The sequence below is a fragment of the Takifugu rubripes genome, chromosome 17, assembly GCF_901000725.2.
Source record: "Takifugu rubripes chromosome 17, fTakRub1.2, whole genome shotgun sequence".
Classification (NCBI taxonomy): Eukaryota; Metazoa; Chordata; class Actinopteri; order Tetraodontiformes; family Tetraodontidae; genus Takifugu; species Takifugu rubripes.
The window spans coordinates 13,525,055-13,551,447 of record NC_042301.1 but is presented as its reverse complement, the minus strand read 5'-3'; the positions used below and the strand labels follow the sequence as shown (position 1 = coordinate 13,551,447).

The window sequence follows — 26,393 nt, the reverse complement described above, 5'->3', positions numbered from 1 at the left end:
CCTCCTTTCCTCTTTAATACCCCACACTGCCTCTCCAGCACGCCTTGCCTTGACAAATTCGGCTCCATTAGGAGTGCAGGGAAAATCAAGTGAAATCAAAGTACATACAACTTCATTTCTGGTGTGGCGGCAGCCCATTTCAGATGACACAATCTTCACTTTCCTATCAGAGTTTGAGGAAGAATACTCCAGAAGCCCTCCATTCCTCTACGCTGATTACATGTGTCACTTTGGAGTCGAGTATGCCATGAGATTAGTGTGTGTGTGTGTGTGTGTTTGTGCATTTTCATGTGTCCACATCTACCACTTGGTCAAATAAGACAAAGCTGTAGGACTAACACATGTTCTTTTGTACATACAACATACACACAGACACAGACACACACAGACACACACTCTAAACCCTGATTAGGTTCTACTGAGTTAATTTAATCCCATTGGAGGACTGGAGCGGTGTCTGTCTAATCCCTGCATTAGCACCAGGTGTCTGAAGAAGCAGAGAGACTCCTGTTTTTCCTCTTTGCTCCGACTTTTTCCTACCTTATGAGAGGTTTTCTCCGTACTGATGTAGTCAATGTCAGCCTCCTCCATTTCTCCCATCTTCAGTCGGCTCACCACCACTGTTCCCGCGGTGCTCACACCATCAGATGACCTGCGTGGAAACACGAGTCCTGGTCATTCTTAAATCTGCAGAGAACCGGCGAGTAAAGAACGAAGTTTTCTACGTTTTCTCGTTGCCTGATAACCCTCCATTTTGAGGAAAAATAAAGCTGTTTGACTAAAAAGTGGAATCTGAGACAGACTTCTTGGGCTGCAGCTATTTCTTGTTGGAGGCAGAGTGTGCATACAGAATGAAGCCAAGCCTGCTCCAGAGGGGCGCTGGTGGGGTTGAATGAAGGAACATTTCGTCATGCCGTTTAAGTGCCTGCCTCATATCTGTGTGCCCTGGTAGGCACAGGACTGATCCCTCAGGTTTTCATATCACTGAGCCCGACAAGTCACTTTTCCAATCGCGGAGCCATGATTAAGGAGTTGATAGAAAATCCATAGTATTGGCAGCGAGACAGACACTCCGAAATGAAGAAAAATGGTCTCTGGGCATCACCCGGGCAAGATGATCACCTTAACAGACCCATCCATAATGTGCTCAGTTCCACTCCAGCTGGAGAAAATATTGGATGGGAAGAAAGAGGTGGTGGTGGTGGTGGAGGGGGGGGGGGGGGGGTGACACACCACCCTGATGGAGGGGGGAAGGGACGCACAGACAGTGAAGGTAGCATAAAAAAAGGATGTTTTCGGGGGTGCTCCATCTTTGTTGGACAGGAGGGAGTATATCTAATCGCACCATAGGGATACGGGGAAAGGGTAGAAGAGACACGGGGAGGAAAATGAGTGGAAAGGTGTGAGTGTGTGGGTGGGGGGGTCCTGGGAGCATCAGTTAGCACCTAATGTCTTGTTGCAGTCCTAAAGCAAAGAGAATAACATAGGTTGGTTTTAGAAATCTAATCAGCGTCCGCCGCAAGACACCTGTCTCCGTGTTTACGTCTGTGCTCATCACTCCTGTCGCCCACGTTCGACACAATCTCCCTGCAGCGGAGGGCCGGAGCGCGGCGGAAGAAAGTCACCCTGACATTGAACGAGCGGCGCCCCGCGCATAATTGCGGGAATGAAGATTAACAAGTGTCACATTTAGTGATAGTCTTCCGTCAGTAAACCTCTGGGGTTACAGCGGCCTCCTACTCTTTAGATTAGCCTGCTGCAATCCACTAATGAAATCCCATTGAAAGAGTAAAGGGGGGGGGGGGGGGGGGGGGGGGGGCGCCTTAAAACTGCCCTGGCACAAGAGCTTCCTACCTTTGTGAGGCGTATTGTGTGTTTTTACACCCTGCTATACACCTGCTCAGACACATCCCCACCCTCGATTCAAAGGAACTCTTCAGCGGCTCAATCTGACAGTGCGATCGACGTGCGGCCTTTCTAAGAATTTCGAGAAAAAGGAACATTTCTGGTCTCTTGCGGAACTTTTGTCCCGTTTTAAGCAGATGACCTGCAATTACGTCCTGGTAAGGCTGGGAACGGAGCTGCGGAGGGTAAATAAGCTCAACTCCTACGCACAACCGCCCGTCCTTCACCTCCTGTTTACCGCCTGTTGGCTCCGGCACAGACGCAAATTTGCAGATCATTCTTGGCTCGCAAAGCCCCCAGTTTTGTGGCCACGCATCAGTTTAATGACACTTCATCAGGCGGCTTTGTTAAAGTGACAAAGATAATTGGCTCAAAATCTCTGCAATGTGTGCGAAAAATAATTAGTGAGCAGGGAAGTGCCTGATATTTGATGTTTTTGGAGGGCTGTTTGCACTTTGCAAGCATGTTTTCTCATGTGAGAACATAATAAACCCTAATTTGCCTAAAGCAACTGATGATGTCCCTGCAATGTACCACAAATTCCAACAATCCATTAAAAATCTTTATCCCAATTAGATCTCTGCATCAAGTGATTGCGATTCGAATCAAGACAACAACCAGCCGAGAAGAGGCTTAAATTTGTGCTCTAAATCATTTCAGTCCATCTTGTAATTAAGAATTGGGGCATTCGACTAAGTCGAAGACAAATAATACAGAGAAGCCTGAATAAAAGATCCCAGGGTGACTGGACCAGTTGCAGCCTCCAGATGTGGAGCTGATGTGAGGACACTTGCCCCTGAACACTGATGCACTTTTCAAATGCTGCGATTATTTCACAGAAACTGTATCTTCTACTGAATATCAGCTCATTAAACCCGAAAGACACAATGCAACAAACCCTCCAAAAATTCCACTTCCACCTAAAATTGCTGCCCCCATGGGGCAGATAAAAGTGAGCCTTGTTTTCAATACCTGGGATTATTATTATTGAAGGGAGGTCGGGGGCCTTGGGCTTCAGACAGTAAAGCTAGCTTTAGCCTGACGCGCATGAGCTGATAAGGTTCTGTCAGATCGCTAACATGCAATTTACAACTCACAGAGGCCGTAAACCATCAAGTACTCTATCATTTTACACTTCCTGAAAACAGCCAACATTCACATTTAAAGCAACGGGGAGCTTTATTGTGAAATTTAGACAGTACTTGTTTTTCATCGGACGACCCCTTAACAAACAACTTCGATCCAATAGTTTTTTAGCACTGGCTTCTATTAGCTTGTCCTCTTGACTTTATTGACGTAGCATTAGACCTCTATTTTAGAAAGCTACAAAGTGCATTTATGGAGAACGATGAATGTCAAGAACATCAGCGCAGACAAGAAGATGTTAAACATCGACCACAAAAACAAAGGCAGAGCTGTGAAACGTTCACAACCTCACATTGAGCAACGGAGGAAAAAAGAAGGATCTACGGTAATGATGGTGATTACGCACACGCTCCGGCAGATGGCCAAACGGTCAAAGAGAGACTAAACAAAAGTGAAAATAACCAAGCTGCCATCCTCATGTACGCCTTCAAAGGGTTGTGTTCAACTGCTCGTGGGCAGAGAAAATCTGAACCGCAACAGAGGCGCAGAAAACACACCTGAAACGCTCCCACCAGCCGCCCGGCTTCACTTTAAAACACCATAAATACAAAAGAAGAGGGAAGGTCCTCCAGCATTTAAGCTTTTAGGATTCCTTCAGGACACTATGAAGCTCTACAGGTCGATGGAATGGGAGTGGTGGTGGCGATGGGCGGGGGGGATAACGGCCGGGAATCGACACGGGCAACGGGACCGCGCCTTAAGAGAAGCAGGGGCAGTTGACCTATATAAAGCTGGACGTGCGCTAAATATAGGCCTGGCTAGTTTTCACTGAGGACAGATGTTGGGACGGGAGCGTAATAACGGAGCGACGCTTCAGCAGCCGTACGCAGCCATGGCTGGCGGGTGATGTCATCGCCCGACGCGGCAGGGATGCGGATATTCTGAACGTTGTTGATGGAAGAGCGGGGGCAAAAAGACACAGGGGTGGGGTATTAATGTGGGAAAGAGAATGCGATGCGTGGTGCAGTGGGAGGGCCCGCCAGGTCGACGCAGCAGAACGGACTTCGTTTTTATGCTCGCCACCTTGACAGAAAAAACAAACGCGTCCTTTCTTGCGAAGAGTCTTTAAGTCGATCCCGCTCTCTACGGTCGGGGCCTCTCGGTTCCGGAACATCCTGCCTTCAGCAAAGTCAGTGAATTCTTTTAAAGCTCTTCTTAAATCTCATTTCCGCAGACATTCATGGGATGTTTCTCCTCTTTTTAACTTTGAAAAATATGCATTGAGGGGAAGGGGGGGCGGGGGGGGGGGGTGTTTATTTGAAGCACATTCATAGTTACGATTTAAGGAAAATAGTTTCGTTCAGGCTCGTTTCCAACATTCGCTCGGGGGCTTAACCGGACCTCGAATCTTCAACCAAACTGGATTTATTCAGCCGACACCGGTGGGACCGAAAGTTTTACAGCAGCCGTTGTAGGAATCAGTTTGCTACAACACATTTGTGATAATAGGAGCCGTGTCAGGGGCCGGACACATACTTGCACACCATTTGTGACTTTTAATGCATCCCATTTGTTCCACTTTTGTCACACACACACTGGGATATTCCTCCGCGACAGGAGCCGTCTTCACGCTACGTTAGCTTTTATGTTAGCGGCTTACGCAGTGTCAGAAACGGCTGTTTTCACACTCGAAGCAAGGTGGGAGGATGCGATATGTTTAAGAAATGGCCTCACTTTTGGGCTGCGGCCCTGACTTGTTGATGACAGCCACATCCCCTCCCTTTCTAGAGCGCTTCTACCTGGAAGAGAAAACGAGGAAGCCTTTTTGGACTTCCCAAAAACTTCTCTCATCATTAATATTCCTTTAGGCTAATTGGGTGTACTTCTGCCTCTGGCCCACTGGCTTCTAGAATAATCACTACTGTAATGATGATGTCTTCTGATGATGTCTTCTGATGATGTCTTCTCAAACTATTTGTGGTGATTTGCCATATAACAATTTACCGAGGGAGGGAAAGTGCGTGAAATGGGAATGAAGCCAAAAACGAAACATCTCCCACACAATCCAGCACAAAACACCTGGAGAACAAGGACCAGGCGGTGCCACATCTGACTGTGGTTACCACAAAAAATGCGCTCAGCACTTGTCTTCAGTCACATCGATGTACAGTAGATCTTCACTGGTAACAGCTCGACCCATTAAGGACAAGGAATTTCGGATTACTACCCTGTTTCCAGAACTCAAATATTCCAGCCGTGTTCATTCATCAGGGTTTGGCACCTATGTAACGTCTAAATTTGTATTTCTTTTGTGCATCTCCAAAGGTGTGCTGGGGTCGTTCAGGATTACGACGCTGAGAATAATAAATATAGAGAAATTATTCTGTCTTTGGCAATTCAGACAACGAGCGTGGGTGGCAAACAGCGCGAGGCACAAGAGAAAAATCAAAGGAGTGCACATACGGGCGATGACCTTGGACTCCGCTCCCTCCGTCAATACTGCATTATCATCCTTTATTGTTGGTGCTGGGGATTAAACTGTAGACGCGCAGGCCGCATTAGCATTAGCAGACAGACGTCAGAATCAGAAACGGATGGGCGTAGAGAGCGTCTGTTTTATGTGTAAATGATTCAGGAGTGTATCCGGCGCCCAAACAAAGAGCCAGTGAGCTTTCCTAATTATTTTTTCAAACAAAGAGGGAGACTTTTCTTTCATCTTTCTCCAACAATTTCTTCTTTTCAAGCTCTCCAAACCACCAACGACTGACGTGCTTACCGGAGGTAAGAGCGACTGCTAATGCCAAAGATGGCATGATTCCATCTCTTTAGGGGTGAATACACAAGACTGGAATTAGAAAGAGAGTTGGAATCGGTCCAGCAGCATCCGAAAGTTCATTATCCACTGAAAGACTGTCCACCCTGGACAAGTCACCCGTCCATCACAGACCTGAGACAAGCAACCAGGAGCTGAGCTTCCACCAAGTGTTGTTGACTTCACCCCGAGATGTTAGAGCCTTTATCCAGCCTGTGTCCCCGCTGCTCGGCGTGTAGGTTGGGCGCCAACAGCTGCATTACGTCAGTGAATTGACATTGTAGCGTAGCGGAGCTCTGAGGGAGCCTGAGATCAATCAGAAGGAAGAAAGTCTGAATTTATCGGAGGGGAGACAAAGTCAGCCGAGGCTTCTTTGCATCGAATCCTCGCTCACGCTGTTACAGGTTACGGCAGAGATGGATGCAGACTGTAGCTGTAGGAGGAGAACAGCAGAGGGAAAGACACGGAGAACATGTGCAAGGGGGCAGGGGGGTTTGTGTGGGTTTATTTTCTCCTGGAGCTAATGAGCCTCTCCACGAGTCAGAGGGAAATGTCGGTTGCTCGTGTGGGATTCTATGGGATTCTAACATCTGGTCCGACATAAAAGAGTCAAACAGGAGTTGAGCTACGAACCTCCGCTGCCTAAAAGCAAATCAATCAGTTTAATTGAGCTGTATAAGTAAACAACAGGCTCAGAGGCGCTCTTCACCTCATGTTAGCAGGTGTGTGTTGGAATACAACATTTGTGCTAGTTACCCTTCTGAGGAGCTCTTGAGCACCGGTGTGATCATGGTTTAATGCAGCTCCTGTTCGCCATTCATTCATTTACCAATGATGTCAGTAATAGACGGTTATACTAGAAGCTATATATTAGCATGCATGCTAACAGGAAGGGACCTGAGGGGGAACTGGTGGCACCATGACGACACTAGCCAATTATTAATGTAGTTAAACATTTCAATCTGGCCTCAGTCTCATAATATTTGCACTACTCATGTGCTTCAAACACTGGCAGGGAGTTCTGTGCAGCTCTCTAACTTCTGCAAATTTCCAAACCATTTTGGAGAAACAACCTTTGTGTACCCGGTGCTGTATGTCTTCAGTAATAAAAATAGAAAGTCTGTGCCTCATCTTTTCCTGGACGCTAAAATAGAAGCGAATATAAGCCCAAACTTCAGGCAGGAAATGTTTCTGGGTTGTTCTCAGCCGAGGTGTTTCTTCCTGTCACTTTCTGTCTCCGAAGTAACACAAAATATAGTCTAGGGAGCTAAATAACCCAGAATTCTGTGCTGTAGTTAAAAGAACACAACAAACATTTGACCTTGACCATGAAAGCGGTCGGACATCATTACAGAAACATGAGGGTTATTTAATAAAGGAAATGGCCACATTTTCCAGAGAAACTAAACGTTCACACACGCGCGGAGACAACGGACCTTTGCAACTGTTTATGTAAATAACAGCAAACCAAATAATGGGAATGCTCCCCGCAGCACAGCCCAACCCCCAGTTTACCCCTGACCCCATCGGCGGGGGCTCTTTATTATGCGCCCGGAGTACGTCTGTCGCGGTCGGGACCATCGCCCCTTGAAAATTGACCCTAAGGGGTATTTTTACAGGCAGGTAATTACGAGCTAACGTTTTAAACGGAAGCGCCACCTGCAGGTCACACGGTGAACAACATCATTTCGGCCTCCTCGTTTGTGACAAAGACGTGGGCGGGTAACGAGACGATGAGGATAACATCAGTTTACAGCTGCAGATCTGCACGTACACAGAAAAACTATAGTTTCATTTTGATTATGAAGAACATCGGGGGTTTTCCACCCTCACACTGGGATGACATTTACTTCCTTCTGCGCCATAAAAGCGAATCTGCACCCTGGTTTTATTGTGATATACCTGCTGATGGAACACCTCAGCACTGAGCAACCACAGTCAAATACTTATAAACTTACACACACACGTGCACGCGCGCCCAGCCGGGGATCTTTGACATCGTCATCACGCTACAATCGCTGGGGTCGAGCATCGGCGTGCCCCAGAATGTCAAGGTCAACGGACAAAATCCCGCTCTTCCAACCTTTCCGACATCTGCCTGCGCATATAAACGAGTCCCAACTCATCCGACTGCAGCAGTCCAAGTTTTACTCTTATAGGAAAATCAATGGACTTGGAAGAAATGTAAACATGTCTATTAAAGACAATGAAGGTGACATCAATAAGCATAATATAGATGGAGCCATCTTTCATGCAGCTCTCTCTGCCTCTCGCCCCACCACAGTGGCGGGGGGGGGGGGGCTTCAGTGATAGAGCACAATTTAGAAACAAAAACAGGATGACACATTTCATACACCTGCTTTCGTCCTCCCCTTCATTATCGCCCTCCTGTCATTTAGCGATCCGCGCCTCCAGCCTGCCTCTGAACCATGTCGGGCCAGATTATTAAATTTCCCTCCCTCATCTTTGCCTCCTAACACATTTCATTTTCCCGTCCTATTGACCCGTGTGCATGTGTCGTACTGCAAAGAGATGAACTATGATTGACTCAGACTAATAGATTTTGTGTGGTGCAGTTAGCTTACTATGTTTAGCTAACCGCATTACCCCAGGATTGGCTCCAACCCTGATGTTATAACATACATAATTAAGGCGGCCTGTCAATTTCCTCCACTGCCCATTTTTCTTTTAATTTTCTCAGACTTACATTCTGATGCGACTTTGCAGCTATTTTCATATCCGCCCGTGAGCAGTGGAGCCTGGGGAGCGCTCGGATTGTGCAGACCCGTGTGGGAAAAAAAGCATTTTCAGTACCGAGGGAGGAAAAACAAGAAAGGCCAAATGTGCATTTATTGCAGCCCAGCCTTTCCAAGCTCATTTAAAAGCATATGTGGGGTGTGTGTCTACGTCATGCGTTGTAATTCAGTCCGTGAGTATATGATCTCGTGTGCGAGGGTGAACCCATTGACGATAAGTACCGCATCAGCGTTTGATTATCCGACGGTAGAAACACTCGTGTGAAATTGTGCTAAAGTATAGAGTTTGACCTTGTGGCTTGTTGAGTAGCTTCAGAGTGGCGGAGGAAAGATCGCATCAGTGGGAGGGTGTGATAAAATACGCAAAGCGTTTCATCAAAATGCGCCAGCGTGCAGATGGTCGCCCGGGCCGTTAGCCTAGCCTTGACGTCGCTGAGCCACACACAAACCGCCATCATTGTTTTTTCCACCTCTCAAAGAAACTGTAATCGTTTGAGATATAGGAATAAAAATCAATCAGGTGACTATTTTTTCGTCCACATGCATCAGATGTTTCAAACAACACCACTTTAACTGTGTTTAAGTGTCTCAATTTTGGTTTATTGTCACCATTTTGCCAATGTCGTCATCTACATTTATTTTTTTCTGGATTAAGGTGTGAGATAAATTCCTTTTGGGTCAATAATATAGTGTAATTCTTATTTCCATTCATTAATTACCCTCTTCCAAATCCACAGTATTCCAGTTTTGTAGCAGGAAGCATCAATAGCCCCATGAAAGCCAAATTTATGCCTCAGATTTATTCCCATGCGTCCTGAAAAACAAGAGATATACAGCAAACGCTGTGAAACAAATATGACTAAAGCCCATCAGCCAAATACCTCCGACATCCCAGCGCTGCAGAGAGGCCATAAAACAGTACAGACCACAAAAATGTCACTTCAGTTTTCAGGTCCTCCCTTCAGAAATTCTGCCAAACACCCCAGATAAATTAAAAAGAATATGCGCGTGGCGCGTTTAATATGTTGTTTATTTCCTGCTGGACATTTCGGATGGATGTCTTTTCCCGCCCGACTCCGCTGACAGCCAGCGGAGCCGTTTATTGAGGGCCAATAAATCCTGTCTGTTAAACTGTAAATGTGGGACATTAGCCATTATGAGCCGCGAGGTAAATTCCGACGGGGCACGACGCCCACAAATAGGTCGCAACGTGCGCGATCATCAGCCCAGCACAAGCTCACCAGTCCCAGTTTGTTAACGATGTCCTGGAGAGAGGAGCAACGGTCACTGTCGCAAGGATTTCGGAGGGATGTGAAGCGGCGTCCGCCCACTGCTGTGGTAGCGTTGATACTGCACGTGCAAAAGGCATCGGAGGGCGCGCGGAAGGATACAACCTTGACTCTACATGAACAAGGTCCACTATAGACACACAAAACAGTGTTTGTTCAGTTTAAATGGACCAGAGGGGTGATCTTTAGAGTGTGTGTGTGTGTGTGTGTGTGTGTAGGGGGGGGGGGGGGGGGGGGGGGGGGTTGCAAGGCCCTAAAAAAGGGACAGAGAGTCAGCAATCTCGGAATTAGGGCCGTGCAGGAGCGAGGGCTCCGCTGTGGTAAAATGCCACGGCGGAGGGGGTGAGAGGGAAAAAGCCACGGCGCTCCGGCTGCACGGGCACTGGGATCAGATAATGGAGCCTCACAGCGGTGGGTGTGTGCGCAAACATGCGCGCCGGCAAATAAGTTCATATCAAAATCAACACTCCAACTGGGTCGGGGAGGGCCTCGCCCAGCGGAGTGGAGAAGGTTTGAGAGATAGGAAGAGAGAGGAACAGCGGGAGAGGATGAGAATGAAGCCGAACAGGCAACTCTCTGGACAGCTACACTCTAAACGTCACGTAATAGAAGCGCGACTGTCGTGTTGACTTTTATATCACGCTCATTCGTCATAGATCAGCCAAGATTTTGCCCCGACCGGAAAATCATCGCAGCTCCTGTGAGTTATGACCGTGGGGGTCAGAGGTCAAGAGTCAGTTTATGTAACACGGGAACGGAGATTTACTGCAGCCAGTGTGTGTGTGTGTGTGTGTGTGTGTGTGTAGCAGGGCAAAGGCTACTCGGAGGCTGTGGCGGCTCGTTTCGTTCGGAGGGAGCGCTGAGTGGCACCATTCGGCCCGCTGCGCTCTTCCTCTCCGAGTGTCCGTCTTCATCACGCATGCAAAAACCGCCAGGTGGCTCCAAATTTCTGCACGTGTCATCAGTTCAGGCGGAGCGGAGCGCACGAGGCAGCAGCAGAGTGGCACCGACGTGGAAATGCTCACAGCAGCACATCCTTCCTGTTGCGTCCTCCTACACCTACACAACATGTGTTGTATATTTCTACCGCCCCCCCCCCCCCCCCCCCTCCCCCGACTGTGGTAAGCAAAACGTGCACACTGTGAGGTTGTGCCGGATCTTCAGGGTAAAAGTCCACTTTACTCAGGTCAGCAGATCATTAAAAGCCCAGATCTTTTGCAGGGTCGGTCTCCAGCCGATTCAGAGCGACAATATTCATATACGGCAAACTTGAGCCAACTACACGAAATAACCCAAAGGGTCGTTAGTTATTCCCTTTCAAACCAAAATCAGCTCTTTGCGGTTCCGAATTTCAAAGACGTATTTAATGTTGCTGCATGTCTCTCGTGTAAGAGTGTCAATTCTCTTGTAACCTTGATACCAGCGAGCCCCGGTCCTCCCCGGGGGCCAAGTCCGCGTGTCCAACACTCATTTAATCTTGCTGCAAAGTGTCAGGCGCCATCAAATCATAAACAAGACACATAAACTGTCATAAACGTAACTGTTCTTGGATGTAAACGCCTGCGAGTCGCGAGGAAAGCGGTGAAATGCCAAATTTAAGGCAATAAGAGACGAGTGATCGGACTTCATTGGAGGGCCGAGCAAAAAGTCACAAGCACTCAGCGGTCAAACGCCAATTTTCTCTGTCGGGTCTTTGCAGGAAAATAAATGTGAAGCTTGTGATGAGGAGCCGCTCGTGTTTGTATTGGTTTTGGGCAATCAATCGTCATCTCCTGGAGATAAAGTAGTCCCGCGGCCGAGAAAAAGTCAAGTCAAATTAAAGCATTTTCTGCGGCATCCAACTGTAATGACCACAAAACGCGGCCTGAAAGCACCTCGCCGCGTCAACGCCGCAGCCTCAGGGCCGCCGGGGCTGCAGCGCTGACCAGACAGCTGTGACCCGACAACTCGTCCACAGGTGCAACAAACCAATGAGTAACACGCTCGGCTCTGCACCCTGAATCAGGACCCGCTCCCGTCTCTGTACCGTTGAAACAGTAACCCCGCCCCCTCCCACCTCAAATGTATAGACGGTATGTTTAAATCGGGATAAACTATTTTACCCAGCTTAATTCTCATCGCCTCTGCAGCTGAAGCGCGTCTGCCTCAGATCTGGCTCGGACCGGATCCGTCAGAAATGAGCTGGAGCTCTTAATTAGGCTGACGAGGCGACATCAGCTGCAGCCAAGGTGAGACACGAGAGTTCTGCTTTTCTTTGGCGTCTAAAACAGAGCGACAGACGGAGGAACTGGTGCAGCTTGGGGCAGGTCCGTTAGTGGAGAATGTGCACGTGTCATTAAACAGATGAACGCGATCGACCCGGCATCCTTTTTATAACATTATGGGCCCCAAACCAAAGTTGAACGCCGAGTGTGTGTCCCGTAATGCTCTACGCACACGATGAAAAAGCCCAAAATCGATAACCCTTAAATTAGGAACCGCCGCCGTACAAGATGTTCCTGGATGTGTAATATTCCCAATCGGAAGGGGGAGAGCTGGAACATAGATAAGAGCGCCCCCGAGACACCGGAGCGCTGCTGACATTTTAAAAACTGATGTTTCTGTTATTTAAAAAACAAGTGGAGTGGAGGACATCAGATTATCCCGGGGAAACAATCCACAGCCGAGCGGCAACATGAAGCAGAAGCAGCAGAGCGCCGTGACAACCGGAGGGGAAAAAAATAACCCGCAGCCCGCACACACGGGCGGGGGGCGGCGGCGGCGTGTCCGTGAACACGCAATTAACCAATTAACCAGTGACCTGGACCAGGAGAAGACGGAGGGTGGTGCAACGACACAAACATGGAAGACATGGAAACGAGGTCTCACTCAACAGGACCGGATCACCTGCAGGACTCAGGAGAACCGGAGCAGACTTCATCTTCACCGCATTTCTCCTGGAACTTCTCACCAATCTCTCGTTTCTGCACCTGCTGGCTTCTGTTTTTATTCCGATTGTCTTTTAGGGTGGTGCAGAAACGCTGCTGGATGGGATTCCACCTGGTGCCGTCCGGGCTGTTTTACTGACACCTCCTTTATGGGACCATTAAAAACCCGGGAGGAACCTCCGTCGCTACACTTCTGCAGCACCTGGGCCGAAGGAGCCAAAGGAAAGGGAGGAAGGGCTCCTTGCTGCTCCTGTCAGGAGGTGAAGCCATTAGGATGTTGCATTAGTCCGCCCATCTGCGAGCAATTCATCTCTTTTACCTCCTGAGCTGCGCACCTTTTCTCCACGCGGCCGCTGCAGGAGACCACCTGCCCGTCAGTTAAATATTGATGCGTTTGTTTATATGCACGCAGATGGGGCTGTTGACAGGACGGAGGGTTATAGATCACAGCCCGTCCTCCGATGAGACCAGCGGGTTTGTTTTTTGTTGTTTTTTTACGGCGGGCTGATCTGCGCCGCCTCCTGGTGGCGATAATTGGTTTCATTCACGTCGCATGAAAACTGAGGGCCGAGTTTCCATTTAAGCTCCGTCACTCAGGTGAAGAGTTGCTGCCGTGTTGTCATGCTGAATAATGCATGAAGACTCACCTGACCTCGAATTAAAGAACGCTCTGCAGCAAAAAGCACCGCAAAAACAAGAACACAACCATAATTAGATACCGGTTCCTGCTGGCTAAACCTCGGTGGGCATGTATTTATAGACCTGCATCAAACTTGCAATCACGTCAAGTTCCTCCAAAGATGGAAGCCGCATCGGATTTGTCAGGAGTTTGATAACCTCTCCTTGAAAAGGAAATTAAAAAGAAAATCACCTTGGCTGTGCGAAATGAATAGTCCTGCTTTTTAAAGGTGCTGATTGTCTGAATTTGACATCAGGTGCATCTGACAGTTAGCATTAGCATCCATTATTTACAGCATTACATTATTTTGTACAGAATATTCTAAAATGTCCTTGGGAGACAAATGAGAGGCGTCTATTTGAATGAAATGTGCATGTTTTCTTTAGATTACATGGATTTTATTCTCATTTATTTTAATATTTCCGGCAGCAACGTCCAAACGTGTTAATATTTACGGCGGTTTTGTGAAAAGACCCGTTCGTGTGGCGGTGAGGTCAGAGTTTTGCTGAGTCTGGAAGGACAAATCAAGTGCAACGAAAACATGTACTTACTTGAGACTCAAGGCGAGGCGTTCATCTTTGGCCCTCAGCAGATCACTAACGGCAAACGTGGCGCTGCCCAGGAAACAGCTCTGTAAACAAGACAGCAAACTGAAGGTGGGTATCACCGTTTTCCTTCAGACATCAACTTTTCCATATTAAAACTGCCGTGTTTAATTAGTTGACCCATTGACTTTTAGCCCTCCAGAGGGGGGCGCTGTATCGTATGTTGACAATTAAGTGGTAATTCCGGATATGCAGAAAAAGAAGCGGCACAATTGATCTGCAAGGCTAATCCTGCCAACAAGGACACGGTTGGCATTTGAGAGAAAAGTTTTTACTCCGATCACTCTTCAAGGGCTTTGGGTGAGTTCCCCTCAAGAGGAATTTCAGTGTTCCACTAAATCGAAAATAAAAAGTTAAAATAGACTCCCAAGCTGCCGTTTTCTTCGGTTGGCTGAAGGCTCGTCTTCTCGCCCTCGCCGCTCCTGCCACACGCTGCAGGCTCGGCGTTAACGTCGGGGTGTCGGCGGGTAAAAACTGGGTCATCCGGAGCGAAGAAGGTGAGGAGCCCATCAATAACAGCGAGGGGCCTCATTCTTAGAAAGGCTGCAATGCAACACAGTGGCTCTCAGGGCGGCGACACAAGGCCAAACGCGCCCAGAGAATTCCTGCGCCTGCATCCAGCAGAGAAAGTAGGCAACCGGGAACAGAGTTGCTCCGGTGTCAGAACAGGGACGAAAACGCATTAGAGTAAGTGCACATGCACGCGTCCCTCAGATGTGTTCCTTTTCTTTCATTTGCTCGCACAGCTCAGCCCCGTTTATTTGTTTTTCTTCGTGCGATGAAAGCGGCTGTGATGGTTCCGCGAACGTGAAAACAGACGTTTTTGTGTTCCGACAGCCTCTTTCTAGTCAGGATGGCAGAAAAACCCACCAAACACCCCAGGAATAAGTTGTCAGATGTTTCAGATGCTCGACACTTGCAGGACCAACAGCAAGACGCGTCCACCCGATCAGACGCGGCGACGGCGCCCGGCTCCAGTCGCACACCCGAGCAGAACTGCACGCCATTGATATTACTTGAAATGACTGATGAACGCTCCGAACTCATCAATCCCAGCCTGCGTGTTTACAAAATGCCAAAAATGTCTCTCATTACCAACGTCAGAACGGCCGCCGGTGGACAGGAGGCAGATTTATGCTGGCGTAATACGGCGTAATGCGGCTTTGATCTCGCATTGCCAAATACTTTGTTGCTGTAACTCCCCTCATGAATCATTTATTTTCGCTTTATGAATAACTTTTAAACGCGTGAAAGGCGACAAGCTTATCTCAGAGTCCAAATCACTGAAAACAAAAAGCTACTCTAGGAAGAAACAACTTCAGAGGTGGATTTAACGCTAACTTACAGCGCATTCAATCTTCTTGTTGGACTCTCACGTGCGCTTTATGCGAGGAGACAACCTGTCAGCTGGGACACGTGGACACGTGACGCGTGTCAGGTGTGCACCGAATGACAAATTAGCGATGTGCTGTTTAGCATAATGACAAGTTAATGGATAATATTTGGATTAAAAACATCTCGTTTGTCGGCTCCGCCGCCGTGTTGCTCTCGACTCGCCGTCGCCCTGTATCAGATTCAAAAAAGGTCATCCTGTCTGCTGACCTTTTCTCTCAAACCTCTATTATCTTAGCATTTCCTGCCACTTCCTATGAATGCCCAAAGACTTACAGTAAAATCCGCCGTTCTTACCACACACACACACACACACACACACACACACACACACACAGACAGTCTGGGCTCAGTTATAATTAGGCAAACAGACTCGGGCCTGCATGTACACAAAAAGAGAATGATGAGAGCAAACACGGCTGTTATTGTTCAAAAACAACATCATGCATCATGTTGAAATTCCAAAGCAGCACAAATTCACCAAGACGAACAACCCCGAGCAGGAATTAAGCAGGATGAGGAGCCCGGCATCCTTCCCCAGCACTGATGCATCACAGCCAATCCCGACTCGCCCCGATAACCTCGGAGCAGGAAAGAAGGCCATTAGGCTGCGGCGTAAAGTTGTGTCTCCGCGTGGCCATTACGCGCACGTCGGCGGAGAGCGTCTTGTAAATGGTGCTGGAAATCCATCCCTTTGCATCTTTTTATGGCCCTTCAACACCAACACTTTAAAAGTAATGAAGCTCTGGAGACTCGGTCCTCCGGCCGGACTGCGCAAATGAGTGGAGGGGAGGGGGCGCGGGAGGGGGGTGCAAAAGACAAATGATGCTCTTCCAGGATCATGGAGGATTGATTGCGATGGTCCCCCCCCCCCCCCCCCCCCCCCACATGCTATAACTCTCTCCCTTTTCCATCCGTCTTCTGGCTCATTCTCCCGACTGGAACCACTGAACACGTTGGCATCAAACTACAAGGGAGACTTTTGATGTACGATCACCTCCGCTCACTTTTAAAATGAAGTGTCGGTTGCTGGCCAGCATTTCACACACACACACACACACACACACACACACACACACACACACACACACACACACACACACACACACACACACACACACACACACACACACACACTTGCGGTTAGCACGCAGGGCTGACGTGCACTTGTCTGCGGACCTCAAGGAGCCACAGTTTCGATATGACACTTGGCAGAGATAAACGGCCGATGTGGGTGTATTTTCTCTCTCTCTCTCTCTCTCTCTCTCTCTCTCTCTCTCTCTCTCTCTCTCTCTCTCTCACACACTCACACACACGCACACACACACACACACACGCACACACACACACACACACACACTAAATCCCTAAAACTCTCCTCATCTGTCTCTAACACACGCACGCAGGCTGCGGAGGATATCAGAAGAACGCACGCTCGGGTTCTGACACGCGCCTTAACGCACGCATTAGGCGAGAAATCCAAGGCAGATTCGCACCGTGGAAGCCGGTGGGTCGCCACAGAGGCGCTACTGCTTCACTCCAGTTAGGACTTTCCAAACTGCCCTAATTAAGTCACCGGAGATCTCGCGACGCGCCGTTTAAACCAACGTGCCAGCGCGCGCGCGTTCAGGCGCAAAACGCAGATGCAGGAACTTGAAAGGCTGGGGGACACTCGGTGAAAGCAAAAACATGAGGAAGTCCACTTACAGTTTTGCTGCACACAATCCTTGCAACACAGGCGGGTAATCCAGCGAGACAGCGCGAGAGGAGGCGCAGACATCATAAATGAAGTGAGGCTGAGCCAAAGAGACGGGCTGACATTCGAGGGGAAAAGGGAGGTAAAGAGATGCTGTGTCCTCTCCTTAACGGGCACCGGAGTGATCTTCCTGCACAGCCCCCCCCCCCTCCAGGACTCGGTTCGAGAAATTCCGAGCGGGCGCGACAAATTCACGCCTTGAGGAGCAGCCAAGACTGTAAACACGCAGACACGTGAAAGCCGGAGGAGCGACGCAGCCTCGGTGGCTCAGACCTGGCTGAGCTGCGGAGAGACACTGTTGCTACTGCTGGGAGAGAGAGAGGGGGGGGGATAAAGAGAGAGGGAGAGAGACACACAAACACGGTGAGAGAGAGACACAGCGAGAGAGAGAGGGAGAGAGACACACAAACACGGTGAGAGAGACACACAGAGAGAGGGAGAGAGAGGGAGAGAGACGGGGGAGAGAGAGATAAAGAGAGAGGGAGAGAGAGATACACAAACACAGTGAGAGAGACACAGAGGGAGAGAGACAGGGGGAGAGACACACACAAACACCGTGAGAGAGACACAGAGAGAGGGAGAGAGACGGGAGAGAGAGGGAGTGAGAGAGGGAGAGAGACAGGGGAGCGAGAGATAAAGAGAGAGGGAGAGAGAGACACACAAACACAGTGAGAGAGACACACAGTGAGAGACACACACACAGTGAGAGAGACACAGAGAGAGAGAGAGACACACAGAGAAACCACAAGAGGGAAGGGAGCAGACAAATCCAAGTAGATGAGGTGGAGCAGGGAAGGAGGAGGAGGGAGGAGGTTAGAACAACACAGCAGTCCCCTGCAGAGCCAGAAAGGAAGGAAGACAAACAATTAATGGGTGACGGCTCTATAGAACGACAGCTATAGGGAGGGAAAAGAGCAGGACGGGGTGAGAGACCTCAGCCTGTGACTCAGTTAGCTTACAGGAAAGTGAGCCCACATGAACTCCAACCACGTGTGGTGTGTAGCGGCGTGTGGACGTGCACGAGGGCCATTTCGAAACAGGTCGTCTTGCAGGTTGGTTTGCAGACCAACGCCGTCGCCGAAAGGATGGAGGCAGAGGCAGACGGCGACAATGAGAGGGGGGCTTTAACCGGGCAGCAGCTCCAGATTTAGCAGGGTTTAATTCACCTGCGCTGACGCGGGAGGCTGAGTAATTCTGGGAGAACAAAGATCACACTCTTATCACCTACAACAGGTACACAACACACACACTCATGCACCAATTAAAAGCCTTTGATAGCGCACAGTGGTTAACGGTCACCCGTAACAACAAGGTTCTGGGTCTCTCTGTGGAGTTTTCCTCTCAGACTGAAAAAATGCACGTCAGGGCTGATTGAAGACCCGTAATGGTGTGTGTGAGCGATCCGTCGGGGTCGTCACACACACGCTGAACCCTGGAGGTCGCAGCGGGGAATGAAGTCTGTGGGAAACGTTGATCCTAAGCGTTCCTGCCGCCGCCATTAGCACGAGGAGGCAAGTCATGTGGGCAAAATGACCATAACAAAAGGCTGAAAACGGGTTTCAGAAACAGCGTTTGAGTCTTTCTGGCATGAGATTTAACTGTAATTACATTTTCCGTGTCAAGTTGTACTTCCAAGTTCAAATTCCTGAAGCTCCCAACAAGCAGGAGGAAGGATCGCCCGATGAAGGCAGCGCACGCTCCCCGCGGTGAGATAAAGCCGAGGCTGGCGCTGGCGAAGGGAGAAGCTTAGCTCATTTAAATTCCTCCATTTTGGCCTCTTTTTTTCCTGAAAAACCAAACCAGCACTCTCAGCCAGTTGAGCATTATCTCGTGTTCACACACATTATTGGTGGACCTTGTGCCAATCCGTAGGCAAACCTCTCTGAACAAGAGCCACTAGCAGCTTCTCTTTTGTTGGAATCGAGCACGGTTTGTCAGAATTCCTCTAAAATGTAGCCGATATGTTTCCCGGCCCCCAACCACTAGGAAAGCTTCTTGGGTAGTTACAGTAGTTATTGTAGTCACGGCCCCTCGTGTTCCTTTTATCGATTCCAAAGTTGCTGCCGGAGAATTTGCGTGTTGTCGGCTCAGAGAAGCTGGATAATAGATGACAGTTGCGCATCATTAGAACAGGGACAGGAGATCATCGGGGCTCCCTCGGCAGCGTCGGCTTCTGTACTGAAGGATCCAGTTCTGTATCTTATGCCCTGATGTGTGATTTTTTTTTTTGTTTGTTGGCAGATTAATCTTTTTCTGAGGGAGAACTAGCATGTGGTTTGTTTTCAGATCCTGCTAGAGTGAAACTGAAATCACCCTTTTCTGCCTCGGCGCGATTACCGCCTGTAAAATCTCTGAAGCGGGCTCTTTATAGGCGTAGTTTTCCATCTTTTAAATTTATAGTTCTATAATTCAGTGATAGGTCTTATCAGGAGGAAATCTCCAGGAGAACATGTGGAGAGAAGAAAGGAATCCATATTGAAACTAAATGAAAGGGGTGGGGGGGGGGGGGGGGGGGGGGGGGGGGGGGGCAACAAGGGACGCATTAGCATGCATAATGCTTTAAAAAACACAATCAATACTTTTATATCAGAGTGAGGACTTTGGCGCAGTGTTGTCAATATTTCGTGCATTCGCCTCTTTAATTAGCTAGCTGTGGGACACACACAGCTAGCTGTGATGAAACATTAGCTCCAGTGACACACTTAATCACCATCACAGTCGCTTTCAACGCACGCTGGACTTTAGGGGAGCTGGAGCCTTTCCTCTCAATAAACGACACATCATCTAAACACATTTGGAAGAAAATACAAAGAATCCTGAAGTGGAAGCCTCCCCCTTCCTCATAGCTTGAGCCGTTCATGTACCCTCAGCAAAAACACACAGGCTAATGTGCCTTTTAATGCTTTGAAGATGATGAGAACAAAGAAGACTAAAAGATGAGTAAATACTCACTGAATGATGGGCCCCTTTAGATCACGTCTATCTTAAAAAGTAGCAACAGAGCTGCAGGATTGTAAAGAAGTGGATGTTCTTTCTTCGTGACACGTGTGTGGACAGACAGGAGGGAGGGAAAACAGGCTTCCTACCTGCTCTGGCAGACATTCTTCAGCTTGTCAATGCTTGCCCCCAAACAAGGAGCCCTTCCTCCCACCGGCGTCTGTCATCGTCCTCGCTCTGTCCCGGCTCTTCCTGACTTTTAATGATGTTTTGGCAGCGTGCGCTTGCCTCATCAAGTCACGGACAACTCAGAAAGTCGGAGTTTCTGGCAGGAGCCTTCGAGCTCGGCTCCGGGCCTACAGACAAACCTGCATACGGGAGCGAGAGCTGTTGGAGGCTGGAGTTTTGACAGTGGAAATATGCTCCAGCCTCCTCACAGCCACACACACGTGCGCACACATGCACGCTATTTGCTAGTCCATAAACTCTGATGGCTAATCCTGCTGCTGACTCCTGTCAAGGCTTCCTAAACCACTCTGAACACGGTTTGCTACACGGGCCGCGGACTTTTCTGCCCCGGCTGGAATCCCCTCTGCAGATGCGAGTGTCGAGGCAGAATTGACAAAGTGGAATCTCAGTTCCTCTCCTCTGTTAGCATCACGGCCTACATTGTTAGCTGCTCAGCCCACCGAGGCCCTGATGGAGGTTGTGGCTTTCGTAGCGTCCACCTCTTTGACACCGCGGATCCTGTCAGAGCCCGCAAATGCAGCGAGCTCGACGGGCTGCATGACGAGGGAGGAAGGAAGCGTGTGATCCATTGACATCCTGTTTGTCGCGCTATTTTAGCTGTTTTTCCACATTATAGGCTCCTAGCATTTGGCAGCGGAAGAAAAACAGCTAAAACAAACCTGTGGTTATGTACACAACAACGGTGAATATCCATGGACAGATAACAGGGAATGTGCGGGATGTTATTCCCTATCCCTGTGTAATAGCAAGAAGCCGCTAGCTTGCCCCAAGGCCTCTGAGGCTGCAGGCTGTGGCTGAGTCTAGACCACATCTTCTTTCCTTTAGAAGCGCACAAACACACCCGTCTGGAGGAGCAGCGCTCTAATATGCCAGCTCATGCCTGAAGTGGTTAATAGCCCTCTTCTTCAGAGAGCAGGGCTATAGGGGCTGTGAAAGTAAACAGCGCAGATCAAACTGAATCTCTGCTCCTTTTGAAGAGTGCGAGACAATTACCGAGATCAGTGGTGCAGCCCAGAGGTGGTTAACAGTCCCAGACAGACTGGGGTCGGAACCAAATAAGCTGTACATTCAAATGTGGTGTACGCCTCAGCCAGCGTCTTTGGGGTAAGCAGGGACCAGAGCCTTTATCCATCAGAGCTCCAGCCTCATCTTCAGCCATCAACGCTTCACGCGGCCACACGAGACACAGGACGGTAGCGCTCTCATGCTAATCTAACGCTAATCAGATGAAGGTCGCTCCCCGGCTACCACGTCAGAAGTCGGAGCCGCCGTTGGGATCAATTATGCACGGCTGTGTCGTGTCAGAGCACGGCGACCGCATAGCGTGGGAGGCTGGAGCCACCCCGGGCGTCTCTTCTGTTCTAACGTACACAGCTGAATCCAAACACAGGAGGTCACTCAGGCGGCTCGCACCACCTTGACTCTGCTAACAAGACGACGGAGGAAAGAGTGGGAGAAGTGCAACAGCTGCCAGCCATTTCTGTTCCTCAGCACTCCAGCGGCCGTATTTGTTGCCTAAAAGACACGTTTGCCAGCTGATGTGGAACGCTACCAACACAACACGGGCCCCTCTGACGGCACGGCTTGGAAGTCAAATCTGTCCTTGGTGGGTAAAAGATGCAGATAAATACATCTAGAATTTGTTTTTGCTGTTTTGTTTGTGCATATGAATGGTGAGGGGGGGGGGGGGGGGACGAGATCAAAACAAATATATCGGTAGATCCCAGGGGGCGATGTATGCCTCTGAGATGTTTAAAAGCTTTCTGATTATCATAAAATTCAATGTACTCCAACAGAACCAGACTCCAAAGCGGCAACAAGGACTCCTCCGCCCCGTACTTGTTTGCCTTATCTGCCGCGAAAAGAGGAGGAGACGCAAGTAAAGATTGATTCTTTTCTACAACAAAAACAGGCCGACTGATGCACAATGATGATTTACTTTAATGTTGATTAGCGGGCGTCACGGGGGGGGGGGGCATAAATTACTCAATCGGTTTTGGGGTTTTAATTCCACCCTGTCTGTGCGGAAAGATGGGGCCAACGGCTACGGATGGCGTCTGTCCAGTCGCAGGGCAGGTTGCCGGCGCTCCAAACAGCAACAACACTTGTTTGCTAATGACTCACACGTCTGCACACAAACACTTATACACACTGTAAAGGACACAGGCTGGGCTGGCAAGCTAATCGTTAGCATAGTTAGCTGTGGAAAATAACACTCATACACACACATCAGCGCTTTCCACCAGCTCTCAAAGGAAACCATTACACTGTGAAACCTTACAGTAAGCCAGGCAGAAAGGGGATTTTCTTACGTAACCCCCCCACCCACCTTTATTATTTCTCACCTCCACCCATTCAAGAAATAATAAGCTACTTTTGGAGAACAGATAAAGACAGTCAGGAAAGCGTTACGTTTAACCGTGACCTGCTAACTCAGTGGAAGGATACCACGGGGTGGAAGGATACCAGGGGGTGGAAGGATACCACGGGGTGGAAGGATACCAGGGGGTGGAAGGATACCACGGGGTGGAAGGATACTAGGGGGTGGAAGGATACCACGGGGTGGAAGGATACCAGGGGGTGGAAGGATACCAGGGGGTGGAAGGATACCACGGGGTGGAAGGATACCACGGGGTGGATTGTCAGGGTTATTTGAATAAAGTCTAAAATGAATAATAAATTTTGAAATGATTACAGAGAAATCTGACCTTGGGGAGGTGTGTGTGTGTGTGTGTGTGTGTGTGTGTGTGTGTGTGTTTGTAGATCAAATTTCTGGAAAAGGTGCACTTCCATATCAAATAGTTCCTGGTGTGTTTGGGAGGGCTGCTGAGCTGCTGGGTAACCCCAGGAAGGGTCCAGCGCTGTTGTTCCTCTCTGGCTGCAACACCCAGAGTTGCAACAGGCAAAGACAACGTTGGGCAACTGTGTCTGCGGCTCCGCTCAGGGAGGATTTCTGCAACATGTGTAAATATTCGCGGTTGCAGCAGCTTGACTGAAATATACGACAGGGCAGAAAGGTGGTTTGAAGCTTTTGGAGCCCGTCAAAGTGAAATCATCCCAGTGGGGAACGTCAGGAGCCCATTGCTCAGCAGGTGGAGCGGCGTTCTTACTTGGCCTTACTGGGGCAACTTTATTCCTTTCCTCGTGTAATAAAGGGGGTGGAGCTGAGGGCAATCTCAGACTTTAACGTTGAAGATGCCGTGTAGTTCTTTATTGTCAAGAGTGTATATTTACACAGGATGGTGTAAAAACTGTCCTTATCCTGTGCTGTAACCAGCTGTAAAGACTGCCCGGCTCTAGGCCGCATTATCATAAATCAGAAAATAAAGAGGTAAAACAGCTGGAGGTTCACTTGAGTTGAACTGTAATTCCTCAAACGCATCGGGTGGGTTTTTCTTGTTTTTGCTTGGTGAAATCTGAATTTAAATGCACATAAATATAGTTTATAGCCATGTGAGTACATTGCATGTTATCGTAAACCCTTTGGTGGAAGTCAGGGTGTTATTATACACAAACTCAGGCCTGAACTTCTATCTTTGTGAAGACTTTGCCCGGCCTAATGCATTCCCATGCTTCCTAGACATCCCAACTCAATGCTAACCCCTCACCCTAACCTAAACCTAGTTCTAGTCCTTAAAACCAAGTCTTAATCCTCAAGCGGCTCTATGAAGTTACAGCCAAAGTGTCACCCCCCCCCCCGCCAGTGACACACATATTTCCTGTTGTCGTTGTGACTGACAGGCGTTACCGTGGATGTTTTGGGAGCTTGTTTGCTTGTTTGCAGCCGAGACCCGTAGCCAGATGTTGTATTTGCAGCTTTCCCTACATCATTAATCTTAGAAGGGAATTTGCCTTTGGGCCGGCAACCAGCGACTATATTGGTGGAGCAGTTTGAAGAGTAGATATTATCCTGGCTCATTCCCACCACGGCGGCGCTCCGTAATCCCGACTAAACCACTCGAGTGTCTCAGCAGCCGGCAGATATATTCATCCATCCATCCATCCAATTTCATCTTTTCTGTAAAGAGCTACGAGCTGACGTCCATTTGCTACATCTGTATTCTGCATCACGCAGGTGCGATAATAATGTCACAGCTCGTCGAGGCTCCGCAATTAACTGGAAAATAAGGCAAATAAAAGGTATAAATTAATCTCTGCCTTTGATAATCAGCGTGCATTTACCGCTTTGATTTGACAATAAAAGACAAGCCGCCATTAAACCCGCCAATCAAAACCCTTTTTCACATCAGTTAAGCTGTCAGAGAGCAGCAGGTGAGGACGGTAAATAATGAAATCAGGAGACGGCCCTGCTGGAGGGGGGGGGCGGGAGGAGGAGAGGGTCCCCTGACTGATCTGACTACGTCAACCCTAACGGCATTCCCTTGAGCACTTTGACATTGGATGACATTGCCACGGCGATGGCGAGGAGGAGGTGGGGGGGGGGGCAAAGTAGCCATCAGAGAAGAGATGGTCCTTATCTGAGGACCGTTACTCCCAGGTTATCACTGCTCAGCCATCCACCAAATCACTACCGAGGCCTTTCTTGGATATCTCCGAGATTGGATCCTGCGCGTGTGTTTGTGTGGTCACTGTGTCCCCTAAATGCCTCTCACCGCCTGCGCCGCCGCTCTGACTGCCTCCATTTCCTTTTCATTTTTGGCAACTCTGGCACTGAAGGGAGGGGGTGGGGGGGTTAGAATCCCACCACGCTGACAGGCATTCAGCTAAAAGCAAGCAGCCGTGCCAAAAGAACGTCAAGTCTTTGCCTTTCCCGCATCGCGGTTACTGACAGGGGCAGGATTAACCCGGGCTGCGAGTCTTCATACTCCGGCAGTTCAGAAGTGGAGCGACGATCCAGCGGGCGACGGTCGCCCCCCCCCCCCACCCCAAATGGCCTCCTGAGGTATAAATTAATCTCTGGATAATATCTTTCAGAGATGCCGTCACAGCCATTCAACATGTGGCACCTGCACCAAGAAGGTGCACGTTGATTATTCCAGTTGGGTTTTTAATCCCCAAACATTTTGATTGACGCGACACATTTTGGCTCAGCAACACGCTCGTCGCGCCGTTCCCACGACTGCACAGCGCTCGATATTCCTGCCCTCGGTCCGGCTAACTTTATTATCGTTTGCTCTGTGACACAATAGAACCCCGAGAGCAGGTCCGGTCCTAATCAGGACACCTGAACCTTGACCTTCTGAGTCAAACCGTCGTCTCATGGAATTAAGACTGGAGTCCAGACCGAGTTGGTCTCCCTTAAATGGAGGAATGGAGTGGCAATTTTCGCACAATAACCCAAGCCGCAACAGGAAATGACACGTTCATTTTACAGACGATGTAAAGGAGGATGAGAGAGGAGCTCACAGATCGCCGTCTCAATCTTCTAAACAGCAAATACACGTCTGCAGACAGAAACAAACGTGTCCATCATCAGGGAGGAAGCCTACAACCATCGAATATGTCTAAAATTTCTGGTTTTGAGTCCCACTCAAGGTCTCGATCCGACTAAAAAGAGCAAGATTCTTGCTGCTGATGAGAACAACCACCATGTTTAGAAACCATAAAAGCCACCACTTTGAAAGCAGATGCCCTTTTCTACTTCAGGCTTTAACCACATTAAAAGGCAGATGCCATCTTTACTTTTTGCTACTTCTTTTTTAAGTTATTTTGCTCACTTGAGCAAAAAGTAAGATAAAAAAACAGGCTCGCTATAATCTGGACCTTTAAGAGAAGTGAAGAATCGCTAATCAGACTGGAAGCTGGAGCGTTTATGGCCCCTGGGAGCCACCGTCAGCTCAGCTCCAGGTCAGATGTCAGAGCCTGTCATCCCCTGACAACAAGGGCTTGGGTGGTGGCGGTGAGGGGGTGGGGGGGTGGACGCCAGAGCTCTCTCCTGGCCGTACTCTGACTCACACCTCCGCGCTCTCACTTATCGTAGCCCTGTGCGTGTTGTCAAATATTCATGGCGCTGCAGCCATTGTCGTCTCAGAATATCTA

At 49.0% G+C, this 26,393-nt stretch overlaps 1 protein-coding gene across 10 annotated transcripts in view; it reads right to left on the bottom strand.

Annotated features, from left to right (window-relative positions):
• inpp4b (inositol polyphosphate-4-phosphatase type II B) overlaps positions 1–26,393 on the bottom strand; it is a 90,325-nt gene that overhangs the window by 35,907 nt on the left and 28,025 nt on the right. For 7 of the 10 annotated variants that reach the window (XM_029850411.1, XM_011612981.2, XM_029850414.1 and 4 more), the window contains 2 exons: positions 14,006–14,085; positions 541–652 (listed from right to left, as the gene is read on the bottom strand). In XM_029850411.1, coding sequence (XP_029706271.1) covers positions 541–652; positions 14,006–14,085 — 192 coding nt within the window. Of the gene's footprint in view, positions 1–540; positions 653–9,800; positions 9,944–14,005; positions 14,086–17,158; positions 17,538–20,159; positions 20,241–26,393 lie in introns of those variants that run through there. The other 3 variants (XM_029850420.1, XM_029850419.1, XM_029850418.1) reach the window with 3 other exon arrangements.